The following is an 18,106-nucleotide window of genomic DNA, read 5'->3' on the forward strand; positions in this document are numbered from 1 at the left end:
ATCTGAGAAGTCCTCCAATTGTTGAAGTGCATTGCGGAGAAATGGTGCCTGTCTCTTATTAGGAACATAAATAGAGGCTATCGTGTAGATCTTATCAGCAATGACTCCTTTAAGGAAGAGGTATCTCCCCAATGAGTCCTGCGCTCAATCTAGTTCTTCGAATCCCAGGTTAGCTGACAGTAGGATAGCCACACCAGTTTTGTGAGCGGAAGGGTGGTTGCAGAAGTAGTTAGTAGGGAAGTGTCGATTGCGTAATTTGGGGTGTGACTCTCCTTTAAAATGAGTTTCCTGTAGCAGTGCGATCGCAACTTGTTTTCTTTTCAATTCCCTTAATAGGTGCGATCTACGTTCAGGAATGTTGAGTCCTCTGCAGTTCTGCGAGATAACCTTTAAGGGTGCTTTGCGGTAAGCCATGATGCGTAGTATCACTACGAACAAGGGCTGCCTTGGTGCCGTGTAGAACTCTCAGGTAACGCGACAGTCAGTCCAATGCTAGGTGAAGAAAAAAAAAAAAAAGGGGGGGGGGGGGGATAGCGAGTGGGGGGAGGGGAGGGGAAGATGAGAGAGAAGTTAGAGATAAGAGTAGTGGGCGTAAGGTGGGTCAGCCACAGGAGACCGGGGACCAGGGTCAGGTGTCCGTTAGGAAGTTAAAAGGAGGTATGTATCCTTGTCGTCGATACCCTCACAGAATTTGGGGGTGTCCCAAATCTACGCCCCCCGCCCGAATGGAGGGGGGTATTCCCGTGCAGCGACCAACACTAGAGGTGTTTCGTTCCGGTACCAGCCCAGGAAACCCAAGCACTCTCTATGTGGCCGCAACTACAGCACGAGTGTAAGAATGTGGAGGCACAGCTCGAGCTCCGCCTGGAAACTATCTCTCCGAAAGACAATTGGCAACCGCTCCTAACCGTTCCCCCTGTCTACTGTAAAAGGGCTATGTAAATTCCCCAGAGAATGACAGCGGGGTCAAGGCTTATGGATGGTAATATCAAAACAAGAGGGAAAGTAAATATAGATGAGTCAGGTCATTACGTAACTACCAGAGACAACCGGCACACCCCAGGTACTACCCCATAGCAGGGCACTCTATCGGATTCCCATACCCGCTCCTCCCTTAGAATCCCATACGGGCAGCATCCTATCTCGTGGCGTAACAGCGGGTGACGTTTACTTATCCAGCCCCCCAGTACCGGAAGGCCCGTGGGAACCCCTAAGACCCATCTCTCCTAAAGGGTTACATTTATCAATACCTGTAACTCCACATATATTCAAACAGATAGGTAAACACTAATAAACGGCATAAACATTTTCTACCATTGAATTCTGCAGTCATACTTGCATTATAGTTAGTAGGCACACTCCTCCCGGAACGGGCAAGCACGGATGAGGGAGGGGAAGGGGAGAGGAGAGGAGGCGGCATGAGGGGGGGGAGGAGGGGGGGGGGGGGAAAGAAGGGCGGACATCATGTAGAGCAGTACCTATGCCAATAGTGAGCTCGTTTAGATTGTCTACATATAAGCGTATGTTCTCTACCTAGAAATGCACAGATGATTGCCACCTAAGAGGACCCCACCTTTGAATGAAATATGTTAACACAACGAACTGGGCAGTGGTTCACAACGAAAAGGGTTAGATTGGTCGTAACCCGGCATATAATCGCTTGTCAAAAGTGATTGCATAGTTCGGTAGGGAGGTTTACACGGCGCAACGTGCCACAAGTGCAAGCAGCCGAGCAAGGCCCTCAAAGAGTGGCAATGAAATACACAATAATATACAGTATACCGGGCACTAACATCCGTAAATAGCAATAACAATGTGTAGGTGTACTTCCCCAAAACCCCCCCCCCACCCCAATCCCGAACCCCCCACCCAAAGCCCCAACATAAGGTCCAGTGCTCAATCAAATGTCCCAGTACATGGAGAATTCCGTTGCCAGAGGACGACCCAGTTGAAGCGTAGACATCCGCCCCCCCCCCTCCCCCCAACCCCCCCGCCCAAACCCCAAAAACGTGTATATACAGCCTGTTCTTAGCTGAGATATCGAGGAAATTATAGTAGTACATAAAGCAGGTATGGAGAACATAAGCGTAGGAGTCCTCAAGGAAACCCAACTGGGCCCAATATCCCCCTCCCAAGTGCCAAAAACATGCCCCACAGTACCTTAGGGTATGCAGTGTAGTACGTGCGTCTCACATGGTGGTCGGGGTGAGTCAGCCATCTTAAGCGGAGTTCCGAGACCCAGATCCTGCGGAGGTGCAGCATCAATTATGAGAGATGGGGCGGTTATTCCTCTGGTGAGGTCGGTTCCCGGTATCTTCCCGTACGGGGGGCAGAGGGAGCTCTGGATTGTCGTTGTCTGGGTTCCCTCTGAGCTCTCGGCGGTGGACCCAGCGGGCCTAGAATCCAATTAGTGATAGGTTGCGACGGGAGACCCAGCTCTCCCATGAAACGTGGGACTTCCTCCGGCCATCGCATAGTGATCCAGCGATTCTGATGTCTCGCCATCAAGGCAAAGGGAAAACCCCATTTGTAGACCACATTATGATCCCGTAGCGCTATCGTGACAGGGCGGAGAGCTCGTCTGGCTTCCAGGGTGATGGGGGACAAATCATTAAAGAGTGTAACTTGGGCTCCTCTGAAGGGCCAGGATGGCCTCTCCCGGGCTTTCGTCATGATGGCATTCTTCACCGGGAATGAGCTGAGGCAGCAAACAAGATCTCTCGGACCGTCATCCGCGTTCCTGGGCCGCAGAGCCCTATGTGCCCTTTCAAAGTGGATCTGTGGGGGCGGGGATGATTGCATAATAAGGTGGAAGAGCTCCAAAAGGGTGTCCGCCGCCACCTCGGGGCCCTCAGTTTCTGGGACCCCGCGTACACGTATGTTGCATCGTCTACCCCTATTATCCACATCCTCCAGATGACGGCGCATAGCCAGGATCAGTTCACCCTGTCTCGAAACTGCGGTGTCCGTGGATGCCATGCGGGTAGACAGGGCCGCGCCTGCTTCTTCAAGTGTAGTGATGCGGCCTGTATGCGCTGTGATCTCGGCGCGAAGTCCTGCCACTTCATTCCTCATAGTTTCCTGAATATTCGCCTCCATGACCTGTAGATCAGTTTTAGTGGCCATGGCAGCAGTCAGGTCCCTGAGGGAGTTTTCAATTCGCTCCAGAGCGGTGAGCGCTGGGCCCTGCTCCGGCGTAAGCGCCATCTTGGGAGTAGCCGGGTCGCCGCTCGCACTGGGCTGTTGCTGCAGATAATTGTCCAGGGGACCCTGCTGGGGATTCCCCGGGGTCTGGGGGTGCTCCGGGCGTTTAGTGCGCCCCATTAAGTCTGCTTAGCCGCTCTTAAAAGCTGTAATTGGGGAACGGTGGAGCGGAGCTCTGTCTTCAAGCGGCCATCTTGGACGGAGCCGGAACCACGCCTCATCCCACGTACCTTGTGTTTAATTGTTGCCAATTTCATGGGATGAATAAATTATTTCTCTACACCAGATAACACTTGGCATTCATCAAGGTTTATTTATATAAACAGCATGAAGTGAGTGCACCCCTCACCCATGACCACGTGCTCCTGCGCTACGCTGTGTAAATACACGGTTTTAAAATGTATATATTTAGATCTTTTCAATACACCAGGGACAGAAAGTCTTCATCGAGATTTAGTCTCCCCGCACAGATGGAAGATTATTGCCTCTAGCAATGCATTGCTGTCCCTTTAAGAGGTTTGGATGTTTCAGTAATCTAAGAAAACCAAACTTCCCTTTGCATTTCCTTTGAAAGCTGTGCTGTTACTTTCAAGCAGGAAGGGGATTGCATACGAAAATCCCTACCCCGAGCCAGTAAAACCACATGCCAAGGTCACTTGACCCTTTTTGAGCATAATAATTGCATGTTACAGATCAATGGCCCTTTAACATTTTAACACAGAGCAAAGTTATTTGCATAGTGACCTATTCTATCTAATTTGACTAATATTCTGAGTGATTTAAGTTTGTAGTGGTAAATATCACCACCCAATGGTGACCAAATTATCAGCCCAGGACTCAGTGGTCAAGCGCTACCTTTACTGTAAGACATAACATTCTACCAAATGTAAACAATTGTTGATTAGTAAATTTGTGAAGTTAGGGAGAATAAGAGAAACAATTTATTCGGCCATGGATAAACAAAACTAAGAAGTTGGAAAGTCAGTGGTCCTGAACACAAGGTGACATGGGTAACCTTTTAGAATTTAATGGATGATGCGTTTCTCTGGCTTCTAAAGAAGATATTTCAATAAAAACATAGTAAGTAATAAAACTTTTGAAAAAGCAATTCTTAAATGAATCTCAGAAGAAAAAAAAAAAAGACCATACACTCAGATGGTTAGGTCAAGCACGCTATTTGACACTAAAACATGTTGTTAGAACTGAGCGTGGACTTTATTGAGCAAGTGTGGTTCTCTGGGTATACTGGAAAAGTGTGGTAAAAGCATGTGAAATGTAGTAAGAATAAAGAAGGTAATATTGAGAACGTGAATGTTTCGGGGAAGGGGAAAAACCTCCACCGAGGTGAGAACTATAGAACTGCTTATCACGTGGCCCCTGTACTGCCAGCCACCAATCATCTGTGACAGTTACAGTATTGTAAGTACTTGTTAACCAAACATTCTCAAATAAAACTGACAGTGCCAGGTAACACCCAACTTCTATTTATAGAAAATGGTTTAACCCATATTTCAAACCTCATGGAGCTTGATTTCCAGAACGATAAAGAGAATATTTGTCTAAGTCTTAGGAATAGCTCAGCACCTATAACCAATCAGATATCAGTTTAAATGGCGTTCATGTGTTGAAAACAGAAACTCATCCCTCTAGATTGCCAAGAAATCTGCTACCTAACTCTAGCCAGTTAAAACCACCAAGCCCATGGAATGTATTCATAATAAAGCTCTCTCAATATTCTAGTCAATTTAGAAGGAAACAGATGTGCAGGCAATATAACAAAATAGAGCTCACCCTTTATTATTATTGCCATTTATATAGCGCCAACAGATTCCGTAGCGCTTATTTATATGTTAAAATATATTAACCAAAGCCTCCTGGGAACCGAGGAAAAAATTGTCTTCCAATATGCCATCCATGTTTGATGAAAAGGTAGAGGAAGTTCCCAGAATCTCAGCCTATTACATGACATATCACTGGAAAGCCCAGGATGTCCTCTTTACAATACAGCAGGGAATGATAGAGTAGCTCAAAAGAATAAAAGGAGATGCTTGTGAACAAAATGTCCAGTACAGAGGACACAAGTAAAAGGGCTGGGTCTCAGGAGGTTAAGATAAGAAAAACGCCTTTTGAAGTTCATGTTTCTGCTATAAATTTGCAGATTTAGCAGTTGGTTCTCACCAAAACAGGAATTAGGCAAAACATAAAAGTAAAAACAAACAAATCAAGGACTGGTCAGATATAAGGTACAAGGCAGATTTATTGGTCAGAAACGGGTATAGTTTAGGCTCTCTGTGAGCCTTTGTCAAGATTCACAGCAGCTGGGATTGGACAAAGTTGTGCCTTTTGTCAACCTCAAGCTTTACGATTAGACAAAGTCGAATTTTTCATGTGAATATTCTGTGTTATATTCGATCTAAACCTTAGTTTTGAAATTGTATAGCAGGCAGATTTTATTTCTTTTCTCATAAAGAATTTACTTTTCTACATGATTCAAACATCAAGCAGTTACCGGTAATTAGTATCCATTTGATTCACCTCTTTTACCATTCCCCGCTAACATACAGCTGTTTGCTGTTCGGGCGTCACACAATTCAACTATTGATATATATATATTTATTGACAAAACATACCTCCGTTTAAACCTTAGTTTGAGTAAACTTATTGATACAGACGTTGCAATTGGGTATTAACATTATAGAATATACTATGAACTGATGACTTTAGTATGGTACCACACTGGCGCCATCTTTTAACTCTTAAATACTTTTTATACATTTGTTTTCTTACAGCTATTTTAAAATAATTTTACTCCATAAAAGTTGTATATATTTTTTTCCTGCAAAAATTTTGCTATTCTATATTAAATGTTCAGAAGACAAGACAGTCCCTACTTTGTTTTATGGTATCTTTGGATTTGTGTTGGAATTTTAATGAAATGTTAGTTTCTCTCCTATCGTATATTAGCATTATTTTATTGGGACAGGGTCATTTTGATGTGCCTGATAATCAAGAGACATAGAGATAGCCCGTTTCTCAAAGTTATTTGAGGTTAGCCTGTATACTGTGCTCTTATAACACTCTAAGGGGCATCTTTTGTTCCGTACACTGAAACAAATATACTCTGCTTATACGCCAGATAGGCATCAAGCTAGCTTCAAATGAATGTTATGTTAATATTTTTTAAATCATACTGTTCTTGGTAGTGATCGGTAACTAAATGTTATATGATTTATCTGCAATAAAAAGAAAAACTCACCTGTGCGGTTTCTGCCATTTTCTGCTCAAAATCCAACTTTACAGTAGCATATTTTTCAACGCAGCGTTTATAACTCTCAGTGGCTTTCCCCGCTTTGATCGATGCCTAAAATAAAGAAGGTGTTTAATGACAAAATTTATATTTTCCTTTAATGTTCAAGAAATTTGCAAAGATGAAAGTAGAGTGAAGTTTTTATAAAGTTTATCTCATGTTTGCCATAAAAAAAACTCTTTGCAAAAAGTTTTCTTTTGACAATCTGAATTTGGGGGTTGTTTACTTGCCTTATTACTGCTGCTCACCTACCTCCTGCGACATCACTCAGGCTTTAAAGGAACACTACAGTCCCCAGAACAACTACAGCTTATTGAATTTTTTCTGGTGAGTAGACTCATTACCTTCAGGCTTTTTGCTGTAAACACTGTCTTTTCAGAGAAAACCTTTACAACCTAGTGATAACTTCACTGGCCACTCCTCAGGGGGCTGTTAGAGATCCTTCCTGGGTCATGGCTGCCTAAAATGCATTCAAACATTCAGTATCTCTTCACTCTGCATGCAGACACTGAACTTTCCTCATAGAGATTCATTGATTCAATTCATCTCTATGAGGAGATGCTGATTGGCCAGGGCTGTGTTTGAATCATGCTGGCTCTGCCCCTGATCTGCCTCTTTGTCAGTCTCAGCCAATCCTATGGGGAAGCACTGTGATTGGATTAGGATACCACTTCTGATGATGTCAGCAGATTGCTTGTTTTTCTGAGTCTAACAGCATGCAGAGTTACAGCTTCAGGCTTGAATACAGTAGGATTTTGCTATATTTATGGAGGCATGAGGGGCCCGGGGGGGTGCAAGACGGTGGTTTTAACACTATAGGGTCACAAATACATGTTTGTGTTCCTGACCCTATAGTGATTCTTTAAGCAATGGCCCAATATAATGCTCCTCATAGTTGTCATAGTACAAGCTTCCTATGAGCTGCCATGTCAGGTGAAAGTTTACTCTGTCGGTGCAGCAGAAGTGCATCTAGATGTGTGTTTAACCCTTTAGGGCAAGCATGGCAATGTTTTACCACGAGGGGGTAACCATACAGGACCAATACACCCAGACCACTTCAATGAGAAGAAGTGGCCTGGGTAACTTAACTCACAATGCGTTTTTATGGGGAGTGGGGTTTGAATTAATGTATATGAAATGTGTCTTTAAATTTTTAACAAACCCGGGTGCGGACACAAAGATACAGCTGATATAAGCTTTGCCAACTAATGTATGCTGAGTAACACCCTGTCAGTCCAGACACAACCCATTGTCTCATTACATGGACACTTCCTAAAATGTCCCGCAAACAATGTTACTAAAAGTTATGTGAAATTAAAAAAATTCTAAACAGGCAAATTGCTTGACATGACACATTCAAATCAAAATGAACTAGAGCATGACAGTAAGCACTGCACTTTATATTTAGCATGGAGTGAACACACAGTTACAGAGTTCAATAAGGGCAATATCTGGTGTACTGTGCACTAGCACTGCACACATCGCACACTGAGACCAATGGAGCTTCATGTTACTTAGTGTGTAAATGCAGAGAAAATTACCTTCAAAATGAAGAAAAAAATATATTTAGTCTAGAGTCAAGCAGATGTCTACAGAAACAGTCATGGTTTCCTTTATAAAAAAAAAAAAAAAAAAAAAAAAAAAAAAAAAAACAAGCTAACCCAAACTCATGCAAGTGCCCACAGAGACCAAAACTGGGAACAGGGAGGACAATGCATCCCTGTATTAAATGGAGACCGTCAGTGAAGTGATTATAGTACTTGGAATTTGCTGGCAATGTTCTTCCATTCTTCTTAATGGTTTTAATCAGTTGTTTAAACAATTAAAACAAAGTCCCTGGATGGGGACTACTCCGTTTGGTGTCCAGTGGCCGTAGGGTGCAGGAGAAAGTGAGTTTTACATACCTGAACTTGTCCCCCCCCCCGATCCCGGCCTTCGACTGATCGGTCCTTTTTAGCTCCTGGTGTTTTATCTGCTAGGAGCCGGCAAGATCCTTCATAGACGAAGCCTTTTTCCACACAGCCATAGCTAGTGACGGCTGGGGAGAATGACACATCTTTACAGCAGTAGCTCTGCCTTTTGTCAAGTGAAGGAAATATACTAAAGTATCTTTGGAATCTCAGTGAAACTTTAACGCAGTCAATGTGAGTATTTCAGAGAGATCTTTAGGTTATGAAATACTAATTTGGGGGTGGGGTGAGAGAGCTGCTAAAAATATTAAAGATAAACGAGAGCCGCCAGGAGCCCATCCTTCAGCTAAAGCAGGGCTGTAGGCAGTCAGGGACTCTCATTCAGAGTTAAACGTTTTATCACTGAAAGGAGGGCCAGCACCAGGTGACTCCAAGCACTATAACCGACCTAATGAGATAAAATGGTTGCAGTGCCCACCTACATTGTCCTTTAAGGATTTGCTCAATGAGTGCATGGCTTTATTAGTTTATAAAAGCCAGCATGTTGAGCAGTACATCTCAATGAGCAATAACATTTTATGGAGAAGAGAGGTAAAACTTCACAGAGGGGAGATCCTGGAGAGATCTACAATTTAAATATATATAAAAAGGAATATAATTTTCCCTTTCAGACTTATCTTTTTAGACACTATAGATACAGGGGTAAAATTAGACTAAGAATCTCTTTATTTTAAAAGGGGAGCAGGAAACACAAGCATCAATAAGCCAAACCACAAGATAATTAAATGAAGTGTGATGTCAAAGCATTCCCAAGTAACAAAAGACATCTGTCATATCCACTGAATGGATAATCACCATAAATGCATTAGAATGAAATATTGCTTCTTTACAAAAGATTGGCAAGTCCTCACTTTGGATTTGTATTGCCAAAAATTCTGAAATTTCAAATAGTAAAGAAGAAGAAGAAGAAACTAAACATAACACAATAGCCAAACATGGAGAATGTGACTTAAAGCAGGAAATTGAAACTACCCATAACTTATCTTCCATTACCTCTATAACACTAAATATAAATTGCCAAATAAAGCCAGTCTAACAGAGTTATTCACTAAAGTGAGCATTCAAAGTGAATTTCAAATTTAAGGTCTGAACTGAACAAATTCACTAAATCAGCTACGATTTCAGTTTGGCCCAAAATGTGAAATTCACTTTGAATTCTCACCACAATAAACAGCCATGTTAGACAGACAGATTCAAGAAAGAAAATATAATACAAAAATGGAAATCAGTTAAATGAGTTATGGAATTGAAGGACTCCATTAGATCACGTTTGTTATCGTTAGTTGATATTAATAGCTTTTATGTTAATAAATTGGTTATATTTGCACAAGTGAAGTGGATGCTTTATAAGCTGCTATACCGAGCTGTGGAGGAGAGAGGGGGTTAAGTGTCATCCTTGACTGACACAGAATTGTGTGTGAACTTAGAGCCAGTTCACAAGGTGAGAAGTATATCTGGTTCTTTTGTTATATTACACCAAAATTACATATTACACCATTTGCGGTCCCCCTTCTGTTTTCAATTCTCTTTCGGGGATTGGAAGAACCACCAAAGAGGAAAGGTGGTGCAAAGCCAAATGTAGTGCAGAAGCATTTGTGATATCAGTGTAGCGGAGTCCTAGTCCTAGCAGGGACTATTCTCCACTGGATCCACAAAAGTACAATCAGGAACAAGAAAAACGCCAAATAAATATCCCACCTCCTCCCCAGCAACTGGACGACATACAGTTCTGGGAGCATAACTGGTTTTATTCCTGCCACACACGGCTTTTATACATTGCCCCTTGGATGTGGTTTCTTAGTCACAATTACAGGGATTTTCTTCCCAAGATCCACTGTGCCCAAGATAATTGCGTGAGAAAAAGCTATAAATTATCGCTCAGGTACAGAAAAATATACAATATTTTAAAACCCCCCCAAAGTACAGAACGTCAGAACCCTCCGAAAGTCATATCACTGAATATCTTGGATCTCAGCACACACTTTGCCAAAATAACACTCAGATCCCTTTGGTGGTTCGGGAACGCCATTCGAATTAAGTTTTGAACGGTTGGTCACGAGGTGATGCCCCAAAACAGTTCCAGAGAAAAAAGGCAACGACCGGTTATCTTTCAGGGGTTCTCACACGAACACTGATGAATCTATCCCCTGGCTGTAGTAGATTTAGTATACGAATACTCCCCCTGCTCGGTAGTTTATTCCCTTCCGAATGCCGTTCTAACTGTTCGGGAAGTTGCATGGGCAACGGTACCAATTTCCCGGGGGTTCGCGGGATCGCGTATCCAAAATTAGTTCCACGCCGATCATCATGTACCGCTGCCCTCGTTCAGACGCCAAAATGGCCGCCAATGGTTTGAACACGTGCGTTAGTTATACGAACGGCAGCCACATAGGGAAAGCACTTCAACTAATAACCTATTTGTGGTTAACAGCCAGGGGTGGTCGGTGATTATGAAGGTGCGAACAATGGACCACACAGCGAGGGGGTTCGGTAAACGAACGGGGCATACGGCCAAATGAACAAAAATAGGGAATAAAGGTATATTCTGCTACAATCAGCCGATCAGAAAAGGCTATGCTTATGTGAGTGTGCGGTCTGCACCCTTAAAGGGACTCTCCAGTGCCAGGAAAACATATCCGTTTTCCTGGAACTGCAGAATCCTGCAGAAGCCCTCTCTCCCACCCCCCCATCCCATGTTGCTGAAGGGGTTAAAATCCCTTCAGTGACTTATCTGAATTCAGCGCCGGTGTCCTGGGTCTAGACAGCCACTAGAGGAGGACTAAACCCTACAAGGTAATTATTGCAGTTTATAAAAACTGCAGTAATTACACTTGCAGGGTTAAGGGTGACGGTGAGTGCTTAACACATAAAAAGATGTGAAAGAAAAGGTATTTATTACAATACAGTATAGCAAAATGATTAACAGTGGTTCCTAAATCAGTCCTCAAGGCTCCCCTTCCAGTCCAGGATTTAGTGATTAACCAGTTGTGTCTCAGGTGCTTATTTTTTTCCTTTTTTCATATAAACACCTAGGACACAACTGGCTAATCCCTGAATCCTGGACTGGTCGGTCAGCCTTGAGAACTGATTTAGGAACCACTGTTAATCATTTTGCTATACTGTATTGTAATAAATACTTTTTCTTTCTTTAATAATCCTGAGAACATCTTTTTATGTGTTAAGCACTCACCCTTTTAACTACCTGTTGAAATATAAGCGCTCCACTATCTTGTTTTGGTGATTTAGGTCACTTTCAACTACACTGTTCGTTTTTCTTCATGGAAATAGATTTCTCTGTCCTTCACGATGACAGTAAATCAGTGAACAGGGAGCACAATACTGCTCTAGCTGCCAGTAATCCGTTACACATACTGAAACATAAAACCTAATATGCAACACAGAATTCAAAGTGGGGAAAAAATGTGAATTAATTTTCACCAGTTTGTCACAGGTAAAATGTCTTGTGAGGACCACACCAGGTATGGGGACATATAAGGCTGTAGTGAACCAATTGTAAAAGGCAGCAAGGAAATAATGCATTAAAAAGGTACAGAAAAAATGTACCTCGTTTAACACATCTGCAGTAATAAAGCCAACTGTGGCTTTCTCACTGTTTATCATTAGCCAATCTAGCCTCCGTTGGTTTCTAAAGGTATATATAGTTGATCATTAGCTGCAAAGCTAAAATGAGCCACAAGGAAAAAGCCAACCCTCAACTTATAGTTGCTAAACAAGGAGTTTTTCCCCCCATTTTTCTTCTTTAGCAGCAAGAATGAAAGCGTACATGCAAAACACAAGTAGTACTGTTCGTAGGTATGGTCAGTGGGAATCCGTTTCTTCTTGTGACATCAGAATGTGGGGCTTACCTTTTCGATGTCTTTGGCCTGTGCTCCCTCCTTTTTTAATTTCTCATGTTCTACACACTTGACATTATAAAGTTCCTTAGCTTTCTGGAGAGCTTGAGTAATAGTCTGGATATTTTGCACTGCTTCCAATGTTCCAGCTACTTCCTCCTTCGTCTGCCAAATGAAAGCACATATATTTTAGGGAAAGGTCTAAGCGTTCGGTTAAGAAAGCAGCAATAACAATCACATTACAAAATGTTCACGTGGATGTACCTTTTTGTGAGATTTAATTTGTTCATCGCCGTACTTTTGAAGTTCTTTGATGAGTTCCTGTAGCTTTTTTACTAGATCTAGGTGACACACTGCTAGTTTTTCTGTTGATGTTTTAAAGACATCCCAGACTGGTCCAAATGTTCTGTATTTTTAAAAGGGGGCGAGGGAGTAAAACAACAACAACAAAAATAGTAATTAAATGTGCTATTTTATTCAAATTCCAGAATGTAGTGCATTAGTAAATTTATAAGTAAGCATACCCGAGCTGTGTATAATTGCTTGCAGACTTGGCAAGTTTGGTCATTGAACGAGAATATGCCTCTTCAATCGTGGACCTGACAAGGATAAAATAAAAAAGGGACGACAAAGTAAATATGAAAACACACTATAAAAGCCTAAAAATAGTTTGAACAATGAAAAATATTTAAATCAAGAATACAAGTATGGAGCAGTAATCCTCAATAAATGCATAATATTGCCAAGAGCTTCACTTTTATTAATGGACACATTACCCAGGATGGTAAAAATCATGGGGATTACCCTGATTCTAGCAATTCAGGCACCTATAGTCACATACCCTTACTACCAGCGGTAGTCACCAATTTAGTCATGATTCATACAGAATCACCTGCCTCCACATGTCCACATTCACTACCAATCCAAACATATATTGCCACCCACATGCCCATCATTACTTACACATCATGCTCAGCCAACCTGTAAGGAACATAAAAATGAAGGTATAGGAAGTATCGCCCAACGCTCACTGTGGTGACAGAATGAGGAACGGTCACATCCAGACAAGGGACACTTCTGCTTTAACGCTACACACCGTACTGACAAAATCTAAAACTGAGGCCACAATTGTAGCACTGGAAAAAAAAAAACTACACTTTGGCTATATATGCAGCTTGATTAGTTCAGCCTGAATTTTGCAATTGGTTTTTCACTACAACTCACTGCTTAGCGAATAAAGCTTTGTTTATTCAAAATGTTTCCTCCCCCCCTCACCATAAGGCATAAGCTTTTCCGGTTCACTGAACAGCACATTAATAGGGACAAATCCTGTGCTTTGACAATAGCTCTACCCATTAGAACCACGAATGGAGCCACCAACACGCAGAGAGAAGCTGTGCTGAGTTACACATCCAAAAAAAAACATTACTAAGCAGAGGTTAATGGGATATACAGTGGGACCTCGGTTTACGAACTAAATGCGTTCTCTGGGACGTTTCTTATTGCGAAACATTTGTAAACCGAAACACGGTTTCCCATAAGAATGCATTGACAACCAATTAATCCGTTCTGGAGGTCAGAAAAAAGTCAAAATGAACTGGCATGGAAACCATCCCAGAAAGCAGAACACACAATAAAAGGCATGCAAACGACGAAGCTCAGCTCCCTACCTTTCCACTGCTTGAGAAATGCACCAAAAAGTCCCCAAAGAACTGCAAACAATTTCCAGAATAGCTCCAAAACTCGATGCAAAAGCCACTCCAACATCTCCACACCACGTGCTACCCACTGGCTTCAGCATGCAGGGGGCGGTGCTATAAACCTCCAAGGTGGAATGCATCCTGGGGAAACTTGCTTTGTATTGCGAAAAAAAAATTGTAAACCGAGGCATTATTTTCAATGGATTTTCATTTGTTAACCGAAAATTATGTTAACCGAGGTCCCACTGTACTTGAAATTGTGGTGTGCTTAGATCTGGTTGGCAGAAAATACGGCTCCATTGGAGGTATTTGCAGCAAATAAAGGCAGTATGCATGAACCACAAAATGGATAGTAAGCTAGATTAACAGCTTCCTGTAATATTACTTTTATATTCCACCGATTTTTGATACCGTTGGCACCTTTGACTAGCTAAATAATACTGGGGTATATTTTGAAATCACGGAGTTATAGTACAAAGTTACTCAGTCGAAATTATACTTTGCTTGTGAAATTCAAAAAAGTAAAAGCCACAAACAAAGGGGTTAAAGATCTGAATATATGGCATCTGTCTGCAAATGTTTGCATTGCCAACTATTCAGATTCATTTGCACAAAAATAAATAAGACACAGCTGGGATTACAAAGCCCAAACTGTATTCTGTTCCAGAGAGGAAGACTGCGAGACTGACACTGAGCCACTCCACACAAATGTTCTCAAATTTAAATATAAAGGACAAGTCTGGGTTTTGTTTGACTGTGGAGCAAATAGTTGAGAAATTGTAATTTCAACACATTATGTAATCAACAGTGCGATTGTAATCAACACGTACATATATATTGTTTTGAATGTATTTTTGACGTATTTAAAGTTAATGAATTACTTCATATATTTTTCCAGGATAAGAAAATATTACAGAATATTTCTTTATTTTATAGAAGCAGAGTCTCCAAATCAATAAGACTCAATGAGTGCAATGAGTTATTGGTTAGAACCCATCATTCTCCCTGCCAACGCACTGTTAGTGTGTAAATTATATATCTGTGTTGTAACTTTCAATGGTGTCCAACCTTGGATGGCGCACTCTGTCACGGTTCAAGCAGGGGACGAAGGGAGACACTGCAGAGGGAGGTCTGAGGGACCCCACACACAGCACGCTACTAAACAAGCAGCTTTCTCTTCCATCCCAAACGCTTACACATTGAGACATCAGGAGACTAACTCCGCTGCAAAAGCCGTGAAAACAGCAAACCACACGCTATCAGCGACGTAGCTCACTCCAGACTCCCCAGCCCACATGCTCTTTCCCGGAAGACTAAGGCCTCTGGAACCGCACTGGTCTGGGAAGAAGCTGATCAGCTATGGTACCGCAGTGCTACTCACCCAAGTGGACTGCCCAAACGTGAGAAATGTCTGCCCAGCTTTGGCATAGGATCACTGCCCTGTGTTCCTCCTCATGCATTGCAAGATGTGTGGGCACTGTGCTCTCCCCATCTCTGGCACTGTAAGCCTCCTCTGACAGATCTGATATTAGTATGGTTTATACCCAAAACCAAAGCTTAACCATTGCTTTCCCTTTACATGTTTAACATTGCTCCTGAATACTCATTCTCCACACTGACATAGTAGCTCAATTATCTCTGCCAACGCTCATTCAGTGTCTCCTTTTCTAATGATACCTCCTCCCTTTGTCTCGGTTGGAGTCCCCCATGGCTCTGTCCTTGGTCGCCTCTATTTTTTCTTTATACTGCCTCTCTTGGCAAATGTATTACCTCATTTGGATTCTACTTCCACCTGTACGCTGATGACATCCAGATATATCTCTCCTCCCCAGACCTCTACCCGTCACTGCTTGCCTTTCTTCCATCTCTGACTTGATGTCCTCCTGCTTTCTGAAGCTCAATCCCTCAAAAACTGAGCTCCTTGTCTTTCCTCCTTCTAATACTGATCCTCCTCTTTCGCTCTCCCTTCAAGTTAGTGGTATCCACACTAGTCCATCCTTGCAAGCGCGCTGTCTTGGCATCCTACTTGATTCTGGTCTCACCTTTGAGCCTCACATCCAGTATGGTACAAAATCCTGTAGATTCCATCTTAAAAACATAGCTCGCATCCGCCCCTTTCTTATGAAAGATGCTACCAAGGAGCTTGTCCATGTCCATGCTCTAGTATTTTCTAGCATGGATTATTGTAACCCTCTCCTAATTGGTTTTGAGGCTTTTGTCAACCTTCTGCTGTCATTTCTTAAGAATTTAACACACATTTACAAAATGACAAGTAAAAATGCACCTATAAAAACCAATCATGCAATATATACAGAATACTATTCTCCATGGAGCTGTCCTAGAGTGATGGGAATCTGAGAGGATGTTTTTACTCACTATTGTATTTCACAGTACATTTAGAATGCAGGGAAAAGGTACACGGTAGGCAGATGAAATGATGGCATTTTATTCTATGCGAGAGAATACATGAAACAGTCACTGCATCAGACAGTCTATGTGTGAAGAAGTAGCTCAAAGGAAAATTATTTGATGTCCAATAAATGCAAGAGGTGACCTTTGGAGTAAATCAAGGCTCTCCTTGTCGTAAAAGCTCAGACAACAGGACAAATGCAGAGCAAGGTCTAAACTTCATATAGGGGAGTCAATTTGTTTTTCAATTTTCTTACCGTTAAGGACCAGGGCTCTTTTTTACATTTCTGCGGTGTTTGTGTTTAGTTGTAATGTTCCTCTTACTCATTTACTGTACTCACACATATTATATACAGTTTTTCTCGCCATTAAATGGTCTTTCTAAAGATACCATTATTTTCATCATATCATATAATTTACTATAAAGAAAATTATAAAATAAGATGAAAAAAATGTATATACTAACTTTGACCCCCAAAACAGCCGTGCTAAATAGTTTCTAAATTTTGTCCTGAGTTTAATAAATTCCCAATGTTAACATGTTCATAGCTTTTTTTTTTGCAAGTTATAGGGCAATAAGTACAAGTAGCACTTTGCTGTTTCCAAATATTTTTTTTCCAAAATTAACGCACGTTACATTGTAACACTGATATTTGTCAGGAATCCCCTGAATAACCCTTCACATGTATATATTTTAAAAACAAGACAACCTAATGTATTAAACCTTGGGGTATTTTGATTCTTTACATGATCTTTTCATGCAACCATTTTTCCACCAATCTATGCCAAATTAAAAAATTAAAAAATTATTGGTGATTTGTTTGACACACATAGCAATTTAAGAATACATGTACTGAGAACTTTAAGGGTTACTGCCAAAGAACACCCCAATATGTGTTCAGCAACATCTCCTGAGTACAGTAATACCACCCATGTATAGGCGTGTCGGGTTCTCTGGGAGCTAAAAGACCTTATTTGGAAGGTGCGCATTCTAGCTTTCCAACTTGGAATTTTCACAGCTGGTCATCAGCACCCATGTCCTGTTTGGGACATTTTTTAAGCTGGCCAATGTAATTAACCCCCATCAAACCATATTTTTATTTTTTTAAAGTAGACAACTCACAGTATTCAAAATGGAGTATATGTCCACTCTTTTTTAGTAGCCACCCTGGCCAAAATTAGCATTTATATTAGTTTTTTTGCATTGTTTACACAAACTGACATTTCACAATGATATTATCAGTATAATACATTTTACTGCTCTAAAACACTCATTTGTGTAGAGTAATGACTCACGAGTACAACAGTGATTCAGAAAGTCACAGGGTCAAACATAAGATTTGCCTATTTTGTCTTTTGTAAATTGCGATTTGCCAGATTGGCTATGTTGCCTTTGAGATGGTATGGCAGCCCAGAAATGAAAATAAACCCCACCATGACATACCATTTGAAAAAGACAGCCGAGGGTATTCAAAATGGCGTATATCCAGTCTTTTGTAGAAGCCACTAGTCACAAACACTGGCCAAAGTTAGCATTTATATTTGTGTGTGAAAAATGCATAAAAACGAATAAGAATGCTAACTTTGACCAGTGTTTGTGACTAAGTGGCTACTAGAAAAAACTGGACATACCCTATTTGCAATACCTTATGTTGTCTACTT

The 18,106-nt window shown here is 41.6% G+C and overlaps 1 protein-coding gene across 3 annotated transcripts in view; it reads right to left on the bottom strand.

The window, feature by feature from the left end:
* The window catches only part of FCHO2 (FCH and mu domain containing endocytic adaptor 2), a 112,241-nt gene that overhangs the window by 54,735 nt on the left and 39,400 nt on the right, over positions 1 to 18,106 (bottom strand). For all 3 annotated transcript variants that reach the window (XM_063453750.1, XM_063453751.1, XM_063453749.1), the window contains exons 3-6: positions 12,860 to 12,934; positions 12,600 to 12,741; positions 12,348 to 12,500; positions 6,461 to 6,565 (exon numbers count right to left, since the gene is read on the bottom strand). In XM_063453750.1, coding sequence (XP_063309820.1) covers positions 6,461 to 6,565; positions 12,348 to 12,500; positions 12,600 to 12,741; positions 12,860 to 12,934 — 475 coding nt within the window. The remainder of the gene's footprint in view (positions 1 to 6,460; positions 6,566 to 12,347; positions 12,501 to 12,599; positions 12,742 to 12,859; positions 12,935 to 18,106) is intronic.

The sequence above is a fragment of the Pelobates fuscus genome, chromosome 5 (genome assembly GCF_036172605.1).
Source record: "Pelobates fuscus isolate aPelFus1 chromosome 5, aPelFus1.pri, whole genome shotgun sequence".
NCBI classification, from domain to species: Eukaryota; Metazoa; Chordata; class Amphibia; order Anura; family Pelobatidae; genus Pelobates; species Pelobates fuscus.